This window comes from Gobio gobio, assembly GCF_949357685.1.
Source record: "Gobio gobio genome assembly, chromosome: 11".
Classification (NCBI taxonomy): domain Eukaryota; kingdom Metazoa; phylum Chordata; class Actinopteri; order Cypriniformes; family Gobionidae; genus Gobio; species Gobio gobio.
In genome coordinates this window covers 17558866-17578295 of record NC_137104.1, presented here as the reverse complement: position 1 = coordinate 17578295, position 19430 = coordinate 17558866, and the positions used below count along the sequence as shown (strand labels likewise).

Below are 19430 nucleotides of genomic sequence, written 5' to 3'. Positions count from 1 at the left end.
CTTATCTGAAAACCAATATCTGTATGCACTGTATCTGTATTTGTTGCAAATGGCAAAATTCTTTGGAAGGGTTTAAACAACATGAAAAACAGCAATTTTTTTAGAGCTAACACTATTCCATATAGTGACTATATGTAAAGTAAAGTTATTTAATATACAATAAATGCTAGTTGGGATTTTGATTCATCTCAGTGACTCTTGAATTCATTCAACAAAAAGATATGTTCATATTCATCTACTGACCCTTTTTGCAGATTACATTGTAATGCCAGTAGATATAGTGACAAGTGATGTATGATGTTTGTCTGTCTCAGTAAGGAAGAGAATTTGAGGCAGGATCTTTATGCATCAGTCACTTTAATTAACAAAATAAGTAAAACAAACACGCAGTAGCTCAGGAGCATACAGGAACGCAGGAAAATGACCAACTTAGATGAGAACAGACAAAGAATGACTCAAACTAAGGGCTATAAATGCCCAATTTGTGTACTTATGCACTATTCTATGAGTTTTGTAGTATAGTGTGAGTAGTGTGTTCACACTGATAACCCAAAAAGAAAATGGACACTTTAACCCTCTGGGGTTCTTCATTTATGGGTCACACTCAGGACCTTCGGGTCAAAAATGACCCGGAGGGCGGGATTAAGATAAAAAAAGATTTGAGTAAAATCAATGAAATATATTTTTGTTCAATAATATTTTTTCTTTTCTTTTTTGTTGTTTTGAGATAATTTTATGATTTATAATTAATATTTATGCAATAATTATGACCCATTTTTTCCCATTGAATATAATAAAAAAAAAAAAAAAAAAAAAAAAAAATATATATATATATATATATATATATATATATATATATATATATATATATACATATATATATATATATATATATATACATATATATATATATATATATATATACATATATATATATATATATATATATATACATATATATATATATATATATATATATATATATATATATATATATATATATATATATATATATATATATATATATATATATATATATATATATATATATATATATATATATATATGTTTTTTTTGTTTTTTTTATTAAAGCTGTATTTTAGAGTCAAGCCTAGGCCTCATGAAAGCAATTTTTTAAATGAGATTGGTGCCCTCCAGTGGACACATTGAGCATTTTTATCACGCAATAGCACATTTTTACCACTATAGTGGATCTTGCGTTTTATAAAAAAATGTAGCTTCATCAGAATGGTCCGAAACTTAGGGACTTTATTGGTACTTGGTATATGAACACCCAAAACAATTGGGGACAGGATTTGAAAAATCTAAGTGGACGTAAAAAAAATAGTCACACTCAGGACCTTCGGGTCAAAAATGACCCCCATAGGAAATTAATGGGAAATTCGTTTTTTGTGCATACAATATACAAATCAGCCAGGATGCAGAAAAAAAGAACTCAAAAAAGTGAAGGGGTGAATCTCTAAAACATCAAGAGTGCAAAACAGACAAAAAAAACCTCACACACACACTTAAACACACAAAAACATACGCACACACAAATTAACGCGTGCCATTCCAAAAGCTTATTTTGTTTTTGTGAGTGTGTGTGTGAGTTCTTCTGTCTTGTTTTAGAGATTCACCCCTTCACTGTTGAGTCCTTTTTTTCTGCATCCTGGCTGATTTGTAGATTGTATGCACAAAAAAACTGTATTTTCATATTTTTGCCAATTTCCCATTCATTTCCTATGGGGGTCATTTTTGACCCGAAGGTCCTGAGTGTGACTATTTTTTTACGACCACTTAGACTTTTCAAATCCTTTTTTTTTTTGGGTGTTCACAAACCAAGTACCAATAAAGTCACCAAGTTTCGGACCATTCCGATGAAGCTACGATTTTTAACATTTAAAAAAAAAAAAAAATTGACCGAAGAACCCCAGAGGGTTAAATATCCAGATGATGCACTCAATTAACTGATAAAATTAAGTGTGGAATATTGGAATATATACTTCATGCTCTTGTAAAGTAGCCCAGTAATAGCTGTGTGTGTAAACCTCAGTTCCTTGGCCTCAAGAGGCACGCTAGCAACTGACACTAGTGGCTGCTGTTTTTAGTGTCCTTGTTCGGCGTGGGTCCTGAGTTGGATCGGTTACATTTGGTGCTGTGACCAAGTTGGTTTAGGGAGGTGAATGTAACGTAGGCCAGTAAGAGCTCTGTATGTAAACCTCACTTCCCTGGCCTCAAGAGGCACGCTAGCGACTGACGTTAGAGGCTGCGTTCTTTAGCGTCCTTGTTAGAAAAGGGTTACATTTGCTGTCATAACCTGGATGGAATTGAGGTTTAGGGTGGTGAGTGTAACGTAGGCCAGTAAGAGCTCTGAGTGTAAACTTCACTCCCCTGGCTTCAAGAGGCGCGCTAGCGACTGATATTAGGGGCTGCGGTCTTTAGCGTCCTTGTTAGCACGCCTGCCTCCCACGGTGGAGACCCCAGTTCAAATCCCGTTCAGAGCGGGTCAAATAGGACCAGTTGCACACTCAACTGTCGCAGCTTTAATTATGTAGTAGAGGGGTTATTAGACTCTGAATGACAAAATAACCTTTTTTAATTCATACACTACGGTTGAAACAATGAGTCACTATGACAAAAAAAGAGAACATTCTAGAAACCCTGGAAGCAGAAAGGAAACACCGGAAACAATGAGTTACAATTGACTAATGCTGCCTCCGAAATCGCATATGGTACTACATTTGGATTGAAACTTACTTTGTTAAATAAGTATGTTCTATATAGTACGTGTGATATGAATGAAATTCAGACGTACTACATCGGCCATGTTGTCACTGTCAAGTGACCTACCAGCATTAGTTGCGTCACTCCATTCATAAATCCTCTCCCATGACCTCATGGTATAGTAAAGTGTCCAGTGGATGTACACTTCAGAATCTCGGCGGAAGTAATCCGGGTACTTTTTGCCTAGTTTTCGGACATACTACTCTGTTTCCATATTGTTTCCCTACTTTATAGGGAAGTATTCGATTTCAGACACAAAGGAAAAGAGTCATTGAATCATTCAGTCAACCAATTAGTAAAAAAAAAAACACTTTTGTTAATGAATTGTTAGTCATGATATTTATTTATTTATCAAGGGAAATAATATATTTTTTTTTTCATTGATTCATTAATTTAAAAGATTTGTTCTAAAACTGCTGTATGAAACACCTCTCATGCGTGCAGGGTTTGTGGAAGCTTTAAAACATAACAGACATTTAAAAATGAAATAAATAAATAACGTGTGATATAACGTTATGTACATTTTCTCCAATTGAATGATCGAGATTTATGTCATGTAAACATCATCAGATTTATCCTGTGTAAGTATGTGTTTGTGTCTGTAAGTGATTGTATTTGAGTTGACAGACTCTTACAAAGAGTGTATGGAGAAGGCATCGGCAGATAGACTGTTTGTATACAGTCTAAAAAAGACCGATAGAGATAGAGTGTGCTACACTTGTGGTTTGCTCTTTCCTCTTTTTTTTTTTCTTCTTCCAGATTAATCAGCGCCCAGAAGAGGTCAACCCTTTTCCACGTAAACATGGCATGGTGGTGTGACACGGCTCATTAGCAAAGAAAATGGTGTATTCAGAGCAATGTGATTGTGGCTTTCTGTTAAGAGCTCACATATTTACAGGCCCCAGCATCGGTACAGCAGGATGGTGCCAGCCGCAAATAATGTTTACACTTAATCTTCGAACAGAATTAGCGCTCAGAGGGCTAAAATAGTAAATTACGGCCTGATTACAGAACAACTGAACATGTGGTAACAAAATGCAAGCAGTCATTAGCTGGACGAATGAAGCGTTCAGCCTAAGTTGGTACGCTGTTTGAAAAAGCATGATTTGCCAAACTTTAACGTGTAAACACTTGTTGCTGGATGAGGAAAGCATCTGTCATTATCTTCTGCTAGTTTTCTTTCACTAGAGATACATGTTCAGTTTGTTGATGTGTCAAATAGATTAGCAATTTTCGTGGAAGATATTTTGTTCTGGTTTTAAACACAGTTTGTTTTAGTTAAATATTTACACAATCATAGTTTGACTAGACGTTTGTTTTGGACTGAAGGATTTTCTAAGGCTGCAAAAGGTCTAAAGACCAAAATGTTTTCCCATTCATTTACATGGTCCACGCTGTAAAAAAAAAAGAAAAGGAAAAGATAACATTTGAGTTCCCTGGTACCCCAAAAAGGAGGTTCTATGATGAACCTGTTAACGGTTCTTCCATTTGGAAACCCAACACTTTAAAAAAAAATACTTTTTATAAAGCAAGGATGCATTAAATTGATCAAAAGTGACAGTAAAGACTTTTACATTGTTACAGAAGATTAATATTTAAAATTTTTTTTTTTTTTACTTTCTATTAATTAAAGAATCCTGACTAGTAAACTGTATAATGCTTTCCGCAAAATTATTAAACAAGACTGGATTAAAATTCAGCTGTGACATCACTGGAAAAAAAAAAAAAGTATTAAAATAGAAAACAGTTATTTTAAATTGTAATAATATTTCACTATATATACACTATAGTTTATACTGTATTTTTTAATCAAATAAATACAGCCTTGGTGAGCATATGAAACATCTTTCAAAAACAGAAAATCTTATCAACCTCAAACTTTTAAATATTGGTGTAAATATTATAGCCTTTAAATTCTGCCTAGAAGTTCTCCACTCTGGAAGTCTGAGGAACCTAAAAAACATTTTTACAGTGAATGTCAAATTATGAATATTCATGTCAACCTCAGGCATAATAATCAGCAGTTTGACAGCATCTGTCCTTCACAGTTAGCAGGGTTTTTTTTTTTAAATTATTATTCTTATTCTGTTAACCTTTAAGGAAAACTCCTCCATAGACGAGCCATGAGGTAATGTGTCCTTCATGGTTTGGTATGCGAGTCCCGGTGGCTGTATTTTAATAATGAACAAAAATGATCAAGGCACATAACCTTGAATTGAGATTGATGCCGTGGCAGTCCAAGCAAGGAATGTTCTGAGATTGTCTGTTAAAATCATATGTAGGAAAATCATTAGCATCAGTTCTGTGGCTAAAACGTTTGGAGATGAAAACGAAAAAGGAAAAAAAAAAAGGTTGTAGTAATACAAAACCCATAGGCAGAGTAAAATAGTTTAAGATCTGGGCCATTGCATGAAGAATTTAATTGGAGAAGGAAAGCCATTAAATCACAAGATGTCATCTTTACTTTTCAGAATTATTTCTAATATTAGAACAACATGTCACACTGGAGGTAGAGAGCAAAGTTGGAATAGCCAGGGAACATTTTCAGTCTCGAACATATGCCAGTATTCCTTTTTTGCGGCCACCAGAAACAAATTTGGTTTTAAAAGGCATTGACGAAGTGTAGGCTCTGCATGGAATACATTAGTCTCAGCTCGTGTCATGAGCGCAGGCGGATTGACTCTACAGGCTCAATCAGATCTCTGGCTGAGGAAAACGCATACCCTCGGTTGTTATGTGCATTTCAGCCTCTTTAAAACACTGAGCTTCAAATCGACTCTGATTACTTACTTTGTGAAAAGGAGTTTTTTTATTTTTAAGTTTGTTAACTAAACTGCAAATCACAACTAATGATGTGGTGGAAGTATTAGATGGAATATAGTAAGTAAAAATAAAAAAGAATAGATAAGAAATTAAAACATAAACTGTTGCAAAGCATAAATGTCAGGGGGAAAAAGTAGTGAATCTTACTGATATTTTAAAAACAAAGAGTCAAATATCAGAAGATTTATTTTTCCTAAGTTTGTTTTTCCCACTGAAAAGATATTAAAAGAATAATAAAAAACTAAAATATCATATAAATGCACTAAAAATATAAATATATTTTACATTTTTCTTTATTTAAAGTATTCAGTTAGTGTGTGTGTTTCATTTAAATTAATTATATTAATTCAATAAACTTTAATATATATATATTTTCTGTTACATATGTATTTTATATCTGAGAACATGGCAATTGATAAATTCTGTATCTGCGAACGGAAGGTTTATGTATTTGATTTGAATAATCTTTCTAGGTTCAGAAATTAAATGATTGTCATACAAAAATGTTGATTTAAGGGCAACAACAACTTGAAAGAGCATCAAAGTGTTCAAGAATGGATTTTGTCGGATCATATGACAACATTTTGTATTTTTAATAGCTGTATAGTTCCTACACAGTCTCCTATAAATTGACCCAAGCATAGCAGAGATTTCTGAGGACTTTATATTTTCTCAGTCTTTGTGTGTTAATATGAAACGCATCACTTCCTCCTCCTTCGACTCCTTTCATCCTCTCATTACAAAGCGGCGCACATTACACTAAACCCGCTCAGAGTGTCCTATTGGAAATGTCTGTCTGAGGTCTGGCATTAACAGATACCAGAGTTAGTGGTTTCGTCTCTGAGCTCCTTTTCCACTCAGCTAATGAACGTCATGGGGCCTTTTAAAAATAGAATGTGTTTTAATAGGAATCGAAACAGAGTGACACTAAAATTACAATGTATAGAATGACAAACTGATACAATCTAAAAAAAAAAAACTACAAATGACTATATGAAATGCATGACGCTGAATCACTAAAAGTTTCATATTATCCTTCAAACTCCCAATTATCTTCCAAAACAGCCAAAATAAAACCCCGGAAAGCATCGGCGCTCTATTTTAACCATCATCTGTCTGGTTTTACTCTCGTGCATGCCTGATTGACTACGACAGGCTCTTCGAAATCCAACAAAATCTAATAAGCATTAGCCTGTCAGACAAGCTCTACGTTGTGTCACACACACATTGAAAAATTGGCCACCAGGTGAGAGGACTCACCTGCAGAAAATCCCTTTTCCCCAGGGACCTGTCAAATTAGCAGTTGGCTATTACGGAGGCTTAGGCCTTGGACCCGTAGGGAGGGAGAGAATGAGGAAGGAGACTCACATAACCGCTCAGAGGCCTGGGGGCAATGACATGGCGCAGGGTCTGAGGCAAAACCGAAACCATATGAACATTAATACGCACCCGGGGGCTGTTCTCTGAGATTACTTTACATAACGACTAATTGGCCTAATTTGTTAAATAAACACAATATTTTCTTTTGAAGCTTAATACAGGACCACTGGACATAGCAGTCACTCCGAGGCGAGCAGCAACACCCACATCGGATCTTGGTGGTCTGCTAAAGTCATTTCCCCTCAAAATGAACCTAATTTCCTCTCTGGGTTCAGGCTCATGCGCGTTTGGTTCACCACAGTCATCTAAATGCAGAGATAGTGCTGAATGTAAAGGACGTGTGGACAAGACCGACAGCGGTCGATATTTCTGAAATGCACAATGTACAGTAAGCTATTGAATCGGGTTCAAAACAGAACTGCTAGTTGTGTCAAATAATGTTGAGTAAAATGAAGCTAATGCAGCTCGGTGGAAAGTCCACAGCTACGTTTTATTTGATTTATTATTATATTTTTACACCAGCTGAGCTACACCAATCATAAAAGTGCTAAATTACCGGTCCAAGCGAGTTCTGGATTCAATAAAACTGAGATGAAAAAAATATATTTTTATCCATCGAAGAATTCCAAAGCCTTTTATTTTTTATTAAATGTACTGCTAAGTAATCACGGACAAGAGTTGCACAAAAATACATTCTGAAATGATAAACTACGAACTTGCCACAAGACTATATTTTAATAACTTTATTAGACACTGAAAGGAGATTAAACACTTTCATTTTCCATTTTGCCAGCTTTTTTTGTAATTGCAATGCATTCATGAGCAACACTTTCTTCAGCAAGTTTCCACCACATAAAAAATGAGATCCTTTATGATCTCTGCATTGCTAAGAGCTGTTATTTCATTGTGGTTGAAATCTATAAAGTGAAATTAAAATGGTGGGGGGAAAAAATGAATTGCTCTCCCAACCAATAACATTCATTTGGATTGTTCTGAATTTTTGCAGTATGAAAAGACAATTAAAATTGTTTTTGTTTTCATTAACTTATTCATTAAAATATGTAATTTTCCTGTATTGCATGTCAACTTGGATCATAAAACGAGTTTTCATGCCTTGCTCAAAACCAAAGACATTTTGTGACAAAAGGGTTCTTTTAAGTTTTCAGTTTCATTGAGCATTCTGGGAGAGAAATATGGTTTTCCATCTGAGAAATACATACGAGAATGAACAGCATCTGTGTTCTCTACGATATTTTTTTTTTTTTGCAAGTGACCAGTGTATCTATTTCTAGACAGATTTATGGAAATCTGCATATTGTTTTATGTCTCCAACAGCAAGTCGAGCTTGCCATTTGCAGGGTAGACAGACTGTCAGTATTATATTTGATAAGTTCTGTTATTGAATTAAAATTAAAGACACTTTTATACAATTGTCGTTTTTATGTGTTAAATATTAGTGACTGGTATCTCATACAGACTGGATATTTATATCAGTTGAGTCAAATATTGTTGTATATGCTTTTTTTAACAGTCCTTTGCAAGATGATGCTGACAATCTAGATGATTTTGGGTAAACCTACAGACAGATAGACACAAGATAGCGCTCCAAAACCCCTCATCCCAATCCTCCGTACCACCCTTTAGACCCCCGTAAACCCCTTCGATCCATTCCACACTCACTATTTGGCAGCTTATGCAACTCATTTCTTAGAAAAAGTGTCCTTGGGATCAGATAGCCCGAGTCCAAAATATCGTCCCCCCCGTTTTCATGGGCCCAGAACTAGTTGGCTGGCCTCAGATTTATTGTACCTTGTCGTTCTGGAGGAAGATCGTATGCATGTGGTCAGTAGCGAGGAGCCTGCGACCCAACCTCCCTCTCATGTTACGCCCTATATATAACATCCATTCCTCCAGCACCTCCGTTCAACCCCCCCTCCCACGTTCCCTCGCTCCCTCGCTCCAACACCACTTCTCCAGAAGCGCTGTATCCACTCGGGCCCAGACGGCTCTGTCTTTCTCTCTCTCTCTCCCTCTCTTTCTCTCTCTCTCCCATCTGTCACCCGAGCTTCCTCTTGCAGGCTGTGTGTGTTTACCCACTTTTTCGGCCTGGCAACGGGGCTGCATGCTCAGGATTACCGGAGGCCTTGCCTTTCATCGCCGCCCGCTCCCTCTTCCTTTCGCCGTCGACTCCTGGACTACGGTGGCCGCGGGTGCGAGGCTGTGTGTTTTTTGGGCTTTTCGGCTTCCCCTGGTTTCTCAGAGTCTGGAGTTAAGTGGAACTTTCAACACTAAGAGAACATGGATCACTCTCTGTTCGGATGCCTCCGGAGCCCGCACGCCCCATCCCAAGCCCTGCACCCAGCGTTCACCCAGTCCTCCTTGGCCCTGCACGGTCGCTCCGACCACGTCTCCTACCCCGACCTCCCAGGACCCTCGCCGCCCTGCAGCTACGCGGGGGAGGAGGGCAGCTTCAGAGGACCTCACCTCAGAGTTCACCCCACTCCGCAGCATCCACACCACTCGCAGCATCAGTCCTCATGGCACGTCCCGCAGATGCCGTCGATCGACGGCGAGCGCCACAACCTCTGCCTGCCGCACCCTGACTCTGCTGCTCCAGAACTGTGTGGTGCAGGAGGAGCGGGCTCACAAGGCCTGTGCGTGGGTAACCCAACGCTCGCTGGAAGTGACCCCTCTGGGGTGTCATGTGTGCCTGGAGAATACGGGAGACAGAACATGTCACCTGCTGAGCCGGAGCGACGGAACAGCAAAGGAAAGAGTGACAGTTCAGGTATGTTTTCTTCCGTGTTCTTATGCATCCAGTAAAAAAAAAAATCATTGTATGTTATTTCTAATAAATACTTTTCTTTATGTAGATTCTTTTGAATAGTTAAATTAGAAAATATATGAATAATTCAAGTGCTTGTCATGACTGGAGAACTTAACTTAAGAACTAACTTAAGTTCAGAATAGTTTAACTAAAGGACTTTCTGACTTTGGTCAGTAAAACAAAATTTCATCATATTTTACGTATATATTTTTTTGTATTGTCTAATTTCTGTAATCTGGCCTTGGAATAGAAAATCGGGTGTTTGGATTTAGAATTTGAATGGAGCACCACATTTTTTCAAGGCACTATGAATTTGAAATATGACTGTCATTTTGTTAATATATCATAACATAAATATTAAAGAAAATTAGTTAATACACCAAATTATAAGTTTTTAATATAACTTTAGTTTAATATAACTTCACAAAATCTTTTTATTTAGCAATAATTCGTGATTTAAAAATGAGTGTAGGCCTACCTTTTGTATTCTGTCACATTTATTTAAAATAGGGGAAAAATTTAAGACATTTATTTTAAAATTCAAATTTCATATAAGATTTTTAATTTTATTTTATACAAATTGGTCCATATCTTGACAGTTAAAAAAAAGGGTGCTATATGTAGTAAATGGATTTTATTTTATTTCTGAAGTATTTAACATGGGATAATTCAATACAACTGCCCTGTGTTAGAAAAGAGATAAGAAGAAAATCAAACTGAAGAAAATATCAAACTAGTACCAGATAAAAGAAAAGGCTTTGTGATAATCAAACTCACCATACTTCACACTTTTTACACATTAACACATTGAGATAAGATTCACACACATAAACCGTTCTAATCCACCCATGAACCATATAGAGGAGCGTGCAAGCTTTACACATATATCAAAAGGAGCTGTTGTATAAATATGGTCAAAAACAGCTTGATATGTCTAGAGACATGTCTATTATATAGAGAGAAAGCTTGAAAAGAGAATGAATGAGGTAATTAAACAAAAGAAACAGAATCCAGAACGGGCTGGACACGGCACAGTAGTGTTTTAATGGCAGGGCCTGGTGCTGTGAGGCTGCCCTGTTTCTTTCTCTCATCAGTCTCAGAGGTGTAAGTCACTCTGGCATTTACCCTCAGGTCTTTAATGGACCACAGGTGAAAGCCGCTGTTAAATGCTCACACTGCCCGCAGCTGCGCTTTTGATACCCCCCAAATGCATACGCACCATTTACGGCTGGGGAAAACCGTTAGAGCTGCAGCTGGACAGTTTTTATAAAATGGGACCCTTAAATCTCAAGAACAATAGAAAATGTCACACCTGGTGATCTAAGTGGTTTGACATTGACATATAGTCTTTAAAAACAGAGGTGCAGAAAAAAATTGTTGTTCTGCACGAACAATGAGATCTCGTCGTACTGTGTACAGTGGAATTGTGAATGTCTTCAGAAAAATGTCTCTGTTGTGTTTCTAAGATTGAACTTTTTGTCACCTTTACAGTTAGTTGAACTGCATTACTCCATCTTGTACTGTACATCCATTTTTTTTTGTCATGTCATGATGGACGCCTAAATGCTGTAGCTTTTCATTCAGGTGCCTGTAATTTATGGCTTGATGGCATACTGATGGATAGGCCCAATGGTGGTAGAAAGTTCCAGAAGGCTCCTGTTGGCACTTGCTGTGCCTTTATACCAAATCTAATTTCCTCCAGTCTGTTGGCAGTTATCAAAGGCAGTGTGGTTTTCATTTAAAGCCGTGTCACATGTCGAGATGTTGCAGCGATAGGCTGAACAGATTATAGATTATTCATAAAAGTGATGTTGCATATGAAATACGATTTTCAAAGCTCATAATCGCGTGTACTGTAAAAACCTTGGATTTCTAGAGCAGTTGTATTTCTCTGCCGCTTTCAAAGGAGCCAAAAATTCGACATCTAAATCATACCCGTCCTCGAATGGCAAGCGAAAAGATATTCATTGAAAACATATTTTCCTTTAAATAAAGCTTTTTTTTAACAAACTGATTTGTATTGGACGTTTCCAATCTGTTAACTCAGCTTAAAAAAATGATATTTGAAAATTTGTAAAGAAAAATGTGTGATTATCAAACTCGCAGCACAGTAGTTTTAGATCATAAATATTTCAAAGAAAATGTACACACAATAATTGCATAATAATGAGAATCATATTAGATGCTTTTCAGTGATGGCCTGTGATTGTAACCTTTTAAAAGTTATTTCTACCTTATTGATCCCTTGAATTTGTATTATAATTTTTTTGGAGTGACCGACTGTATTTAGGTTGATTCAGTGATTTTTTTTATTTGAGTCAAATTAAATAATTTAGATTTTACCACATAAAGTACTTTTTTAAGTTTATTTTTTAACAACAGTTGCTTTAGTCTATAGAAAAATGTAATTCTCGCTAAAATGATAACCCAAATAATTGTCAGCTCTGGAATTTATATACTTTGCTATTGTTACTTTTAAAGAAACGGTTCAGGAAGCACCAAGTTACATTTTTTAAATGGATTATTTAAAATGAAACTAATATATGAAGGGATCCAGCTCTGTGATTCTATACCCAATCTGAGATTGTAAATGTTCATATTTTTTACCTTAATAATAAAGACTTTATATATTACTATAACTATAATATATCATTTAACAAGCTTCAATCTACACATACACAGTTACAGTTGAATTTGATCATTTTTTAACCAATCAGATATGTTCCTTGGGAAAGCTTAATGTATTCTGTTAAAAGAGAAGTGTGTGGAAAATAAAGAGTAAATTGATCTGATTGTTGGAGAGTGTGAACGAAGCCCTGTTGATTGAGGCCAGATTTGAGAGCATGTGCTCCGTTCTCTTGCCCTTCTCCGCCTGCTAAAAACACCAGAGCCATATCGCCATAATAAATGGTGATTGGCAGGCCAAATTGTTCCGCTTTCATTTTTATTTTTGTTCGTTTATTTTATTTCAGAGCCCTGCAGTTTATCACACCATCTTATTATTTCACCCTTTTTGCTTTCTCTCATGTTCTTTTTTCTTTCTTTTTCTTTTTCTGTGCATTTACAGCGGCTGGAAAGTGATCTGTTTTTCATTTCAGATTCCCAGGATGGGAGCTATAAGTCAGACGTGAGCAGTAAACCTAGGAAGGAGCGCACAGCGTTCACCAAGGAACAGATTCGAGAACTGGAATCAGAATTCGCTCACCACAACTATCTGACACGGCTTAGACGTTACGAAATCGCTGTCAACCTTGACCTCACAGAGAGACAAGTACGTTCAACGCTGAGTCTGTTTTCACAAGTTACCAGGAGACATAACAATGGCACTTCCATTGGCTTTGAGAATATTTCTTAAATTGATGGGTAAAAAAGGCTGACTACATTTAAAGTGATCAAGTCGTATAAAGTGATAAGCGCAATGCTAAATGTTAGTATTTCTCAACCAATTCAATTGTATGCCCTCATTTACTGATACAAATCTCAACATATTTCAGTATGAGCTCTCTAAAAATATGTTTTACGTTAGAAATGAGTGACGTGTTTTCCACAGGGTCCTGTGTCAAAGGGTCCAGTTCCCTATGATATAGTCCACTCATTTGGTTTGAGGGAGGGATTCCCACTTTTTCTTTTCTTTTTTTTTTTTTTATGTGCATCGGATCCTGTGAATAACGCTGACAGTGAAGTCTGACAAACTGTCAAATGTAGCCATGATGTTAAACCTCAAGTTAGATTTTTTTTATGCGTACACACGTTGTGTTTTCAAGAATGTATTTTTTTCTAAGGGCTTTTATTAGAAAAGACAGAAGGCCAGGCCAGGGGACCCAGATGAGCACATTTCTATTGCAAAATAAAAGCATCCAATTTTCCCATCTGATTAAATGCAGTGACATAAACCTTTTAAAAAGTGATATATACATTTTTATTACCTTAGATATATTATACCTTTTTTTGTTGTACCATTGTTATGTTTTTGAAAGTCTCTCATGCTAATCAAGACTGCATTTGTTTGATCAAAAATATAGAAAAACTGTAATATTGTGAAATATTATTACAATTTATGGTTTTCTATTTTAATAGAATTGATTTCTTTGATGCAAAGCTGAATTTTCATCAGCCATTACTCCAGTCTTCAGTGTCACATGATCCTTCATAAATCATTCTAATTTGCTGATTTGATTATTATCAATGTTGGAAGCTGTTGTGCTGCTTAATATTATTTCGAATCTATGCATGATCCATTGATGAATAAAAAGCTAAAAGGAACACATCCTTGCTGAATAAAAGTATTAATTTCTTTTATTTTTTAACGAAGGAAAAAAAATGACTGACCCCAAACTTTTGAACTAGTGTATATTGTTACAAAAAGTTTATATTTTTAATAAATGCTGTTCTTTTTTTTACCTTGTTATTCATCAAAGAATCCTGAAAAAACACAAAAAAAGCACAATTGTTTCCAACATTGATAATTAAGCAGCATATTAGAATGATTTCTGAAGGATCATGTGACTCTGAAGCTATGAAAGCTGATGAAAATTCAACTTTGCATCACAGAAATAAATTATATTTTAAAGTATATTAAAATAGAAAACCATTATTTTAAATTGTAACAATATTTCACAATATTACTGTTTTGGTCAAATAAATGCAGGTTTGATTAGAGACAGGTTTTAATCAAAAACATTAAAAATAGTAATGTTTCCAAACTTTTGACCAGTGCTGTATATACACTCCCTTTTTAGGTCTTTTTTTGTCAACTCAAAAATATACCAACTTTGAGAAATATTCACTGGAGTGAAAACTAGTGCCGGCCTTGCATATTCATCTTTAAATGTATTTAAATTTAGGCAGTGGTGAAGTTCACTGTACAAATTCTTCAAAATTTCCCACACACCCACTCCAGAGTTTAGGATCATTCCAGCTGAGTCTTGGCCTAAAAAAAAAAAACCTTATAAACAACTCAACTAGGATTTGCCTTTTTGCGTTTCATTCCCATTTCTCCTTCCTACTCCTCCACACAATTACTTCCTATCCAGTGACTCTCAGCACAGATCCAAGAAATCTGTGGACGTGGGTTGATCTCAGATCTTAAACAACAAAGTCTGAAAATCAGCTCTTTTTGTGCACCTTTGATGTAGGCCTATTGGATTTATACAATTTGTCACACAAAGAATTGCAAAAGAGTTCTCACACTTCAACTAAAAGTTTTTGACATGTAAGGAAATCTGCCGAGTCATTTAGGAGCTCACTCTAAAATACCTGCGCTGCGCTTCCTAAAATAACCTCCTCAGCCTGAAATAGTCCCCTGTCAAGCCCGAGGTGGGGGGTGAGGCGCCACAACTCGGTCCAGATCTGATCGACCCGTTTTAGGCAGCAGCTTGATCATCACAGTGGAGACGCAAATACAGAGAAAAGTGTCAAGTCAGGACCTGGAACATGGGTCAACGGGCGACCAGGAGTTTTACATCAGCACATAACTGACCAGGTGGAAATAGCCCAGAGAGCCAATGCTAGTCCCCCAGAGAGCCAATCATATCGCTGCTCCACCAAACTTCCCAGAAGTCTGTTCTAAAAGAAAAACACAAGAACAGATCCACTGTGAGGGAGTTTAAAGATTCAAAGCAGATATGAAGGACCCTTCGAATCTATCCGCGACGCACAATGAGGTGTTTTACTTGGTTTATGTATGTGGTCTATACGTGTGGGATCTGAGTGCTGTGTTGGCAGAAAACTTTACATCTGTCGCTCATCCAATCTGATACACAGGCATACTATGAAGGGGGTTCTGATACAGTGAGCATGATGGTGGTTTTAGAGTGGGGGTCTACATGCCAAAACAACTCTTTCTGGAAAGTGCCATAACACACACCCTAACACACATTCCCACTAAGTGGCGTTGAGTTTCCCTGATGCAGATCTTGGACGCCTGCGTTGCTAAGATACCAATAAAGCCCTATAAACATTGTGTGTAATTGACTACTGTATAATAGCTTTGCCAAAAATGATTCCTAATGAGCAAACAACACTTATTTTATTAATTTGTTTCCCTTAACGGGATAGTTCACCCAAAAAGGAAAATTCTGTCATCATTTACTCACCCTCATATCGAATCCGTAAGACTTTCTTTCATCTTTGGAACACAAATGAAGATCATTTTAATAAAGTCTGAGCCAGTTCTGTAGTCTCCATTGACAGCCACGCAATTGACATGTTGATGCTTCAAAAAGTTCATAAAGAGATTATAAAACGAATCCATATGAATCGAGGGGTTTAGTCCTAATTTTCTGAAGAGACTCGATCGCTTTATGATAAACAGATTGAATTTAGGCTTTCATTCACATTGATCAGTGTATATAAATAGAAGCTCAACTGAACATGTTTGACGCGCAAGAATAAACCTCTTACGGAAGCTTAAACGTGCTGCATATCACAATAATGAACCTCATTTGGTTCTTGAAGAAGCAATATGAAATTCAAAATGTAATTTTGAATTGGCCACAGGACGCTTTACAGGAACTTTACTGAAGTTTCACACAAAAGTTTTTGCAATAAAACAAAATTACAAAATTAGTTTTTTCCCTACTCTAAAATATGCAGAATATTTTTTGTACATAGTATTTCTATTATTTTACTGTTAAAATCAAAACAGATTTAAATTTTGCCATGCTGCATCTAATTATGTCACATTGTTTTCAGATTATTTAAAAAAAACTAAATAGATTAAAAAAATTTAAATAAATAGTGACACAAAATTAACTATGTAAAATGATAATATTATATGATTATTAAATATATATATATATATATATATATATATATATATATATATATATATATATATATATATATATATATATATATATATATATATATATATATATATATATGAATCATTAAGATTTTTGAATGGTTTTAAAAGAAGTCTCGTCTCACCAAGGCTGCATTTATTTGATCAAAAATACAGCAAAAACAATATTATTGTGAACAATTTAAAATAACTTTTTTCTATTTGAATATATTTTCAAATGCAATTTATTTCTGTTATTCAAAGCTGAATTTTCAGCATCTTTACTCCAGTCTTTAGAGTCACATGATCCCTCAGAAATAATTTTAATATGATGATTTGCTGCTCAAGAAACATTTATGATTATTATCAATATTGAAAACAGTGTACGACTGTTTCAGGATTATTTAAAGTTCAAAAGAACAGCATTTATCTGAAATATAAAGCTTTTGCAACATTATAAAATGTCTATACTGTCACTTGATCAATTTAATGCACCCTTGCTGAATAAATATATTAATTTCGCAAATTATTAATAATTCGTTTTTTCCCCAATTTTTTTTTTTTAATAATTCTTACCAACCCACAACTTTTGAACGGTAGTACAATGTTACAAAAGCTTTCTATTTCAGATAAATACTGTTCTTTTGAACTTTCTATTCATCGAAGAATCCTAAAACAATTTCTTTCAATATTGATAATAATCATAAATGTTTCTTGAGCAGCAAATCATCATACTAGAATGATTTCTGAATGACCATGACACTGAAGACTGGAGTAATGATGCTGAAAATTCAGCTTTGCATCACAGGAATAAATTACATTTTAAAATATATACAAATAGAAAACAGTTATTTTACATTTTAATAATATGTCACAATATTACAGCTTTTTTTATATTTTTGTTTAACATAAATGCAGCCTTGGTGAGCAGAAGAGATTTCTTTAAAAACATAAAAAAAAATATAAACAGAAAATCTCATTTAAAATATTAACAAAAACTATAATAGTATATCAAATAACAATAAAGTAGGATAACATGTTTATGGGCAATTCATATGGAGAAATTAAATGTACTATATTATATATTAAAAATTACACTAACAGCAGTGTATTTTTGAAAAAAACTTCACACTAACTTTTTGAACTAGAATTCTGTATTCTGTTTTTCTGTTTACTTAATATGACTACTTGAACAGCATTTCTCTTTCATGCAGGTAAAGGTGTGGTTCCAGAACCGAAGGATGAAATGGAAGCGGGTGAAGGGAGGGCAGCAAGGGGCCGCTGCGCGCGAGAAAGAACTGGTGAACGTAAAAAAAGGAACTCTCTTGCCTTCCGAGTTTTCCCCAATGGTCGGACTACACCATCCCATCGGTTCTCCTAGCAACGAGGACGACAGTCACGACAGTGACCAGAGCTCCGAGCACGCACATTTATGATGCCCGGACTCCACCCAGTCCCAACCTGGCAATTTCCTCAGGAATCAACTATGTTGGTACTCCGAAGGCTGTTAACAACTAGTACTGGGCCATGCTTTGTTATTTCATTCTGAGTGGTTAGGGTTTGTTCTTGGTCTGTGAAACAGATGCTCACTGGGTTGCAAACCAGAGCTCGGCCCCCAATGGCACCAAACTTTGAAGATTACTCTAAATAAACGTCAAAGGGGTATAAAGGTGGCCACACTTGTCAAGAGACGACGCGTTCATTCGTGTTTGACTCTTAAGATTGACATTGTAAATAAATGTATACGTTCGAATGTTGTAAACATTCCACACGAGTGCCTTGGAGAGGATTTTTGCACTGTTTTAAGTTTTGGCCTTACTGATTGCTACTGTATTTTTGCAGATTTTGATTTAAAAAAAATATCATTGATTACAAAATAGATTAGCATAATCTGTGACAGCACAGAATAAGTATTATCTTTGTCCATTTGTAAAGGAACAAAGGACCCCATTAATGACAATTTGCTGACTATTTGTTGATTAATTGATGAGTTTGAATGAAACTCAGAGTTGTTTTTAGACAATATATGGGTACTTTTGGGTAATCAAATAGATTGAAACTGACATATGCAGCATATTGATAAACATTTAATTTAGAAGGATACTTAAAGGATCATTTTCACTTGCCTTTCCTGAGGCTTGTGTGCTGAAGGACTGCGAATCATTTTCCATGACCACTAAAGGAGTAAAAAAATACACCACAGTTCAAAAGTTTGGGGTTGGTAAGATTTTTTAAATGTTTGTGTTCTCTTATGCTCACCAAGACTGCATTCATTTGATCAAAAACACAGTAAAACAGAAATATTGTGAAATATTATTACATAAAATGTAATTTATTCTTGTGATGGCAAAGCTGAACTTTCAGCAGCCATTACTCCAGTCTTCAGTGTCAAGATGCATGTGCTAATTCAAATTTTTGTGGAAACCATGAGACTTTTTTTTTTTTTTCAGGTTTCTTTGATGAATAGAAAGTTCAAAAGAACAGCATTTATCTTTTGTAACATCATACAAGTCTTTACTGTCATTTATGTGATTTATTTAATAAAACATTGTTTCTTTCAAACAAACAAAAAAGACCCCAAACTTTTGAATGGTAGTGTTCATATTTATGAATGCAACATTAAAAATTGAATATTTTCTTTTTTCTGTTCAGGTTTACAATCTAGTTCATATCTTTTATTTACCCTGTAAATAAACAAATGTTAGGTATTTCGATTTCACCTTTTTTCATGAAAAAAATAATACATTTCACAAAAATAAAAAAAAAGGAAATGTTCTTACCAAACGTTGAAGAGGATTATGTGATGTAAATGTTATGGAAAGCCATTTT

The 19430-nt window shown here is 35.3% G+C and overlaps 2 protein-coding genes across 2 annotated transcripts in view; one reads left to right on the top strand and one right to left on the bottom strand.

Moving 5' to 3' along the window:
• Nucleotides 1-19430, bottom strand: part of bzw2 (basic leucine zipper and W2 domains 2) — a 440416-nt gene that overhangs the window by 112288 nt on the left and 308698 nt on the right. The window lies entirely within an intron of this gene.
• meox2b (mesenchyme homeobox 2b) lies at nt 7733-19388 on the top strand. Its single transcript, XM_079828298.1, has 3 exons — nt 7733-9778; nt 12916-13088; nt 17816-19388. The coding sequence occupies exons 1-3, from the start codon at nt 9289-9291 to the stop codon at nt 18035-18037; spliced, it is 885 nt and encodes a 294-aa protein (XP_079684424.1). The 5' UTR covers nt 7733-9288; the 3' UTR covers nt 18038-19388.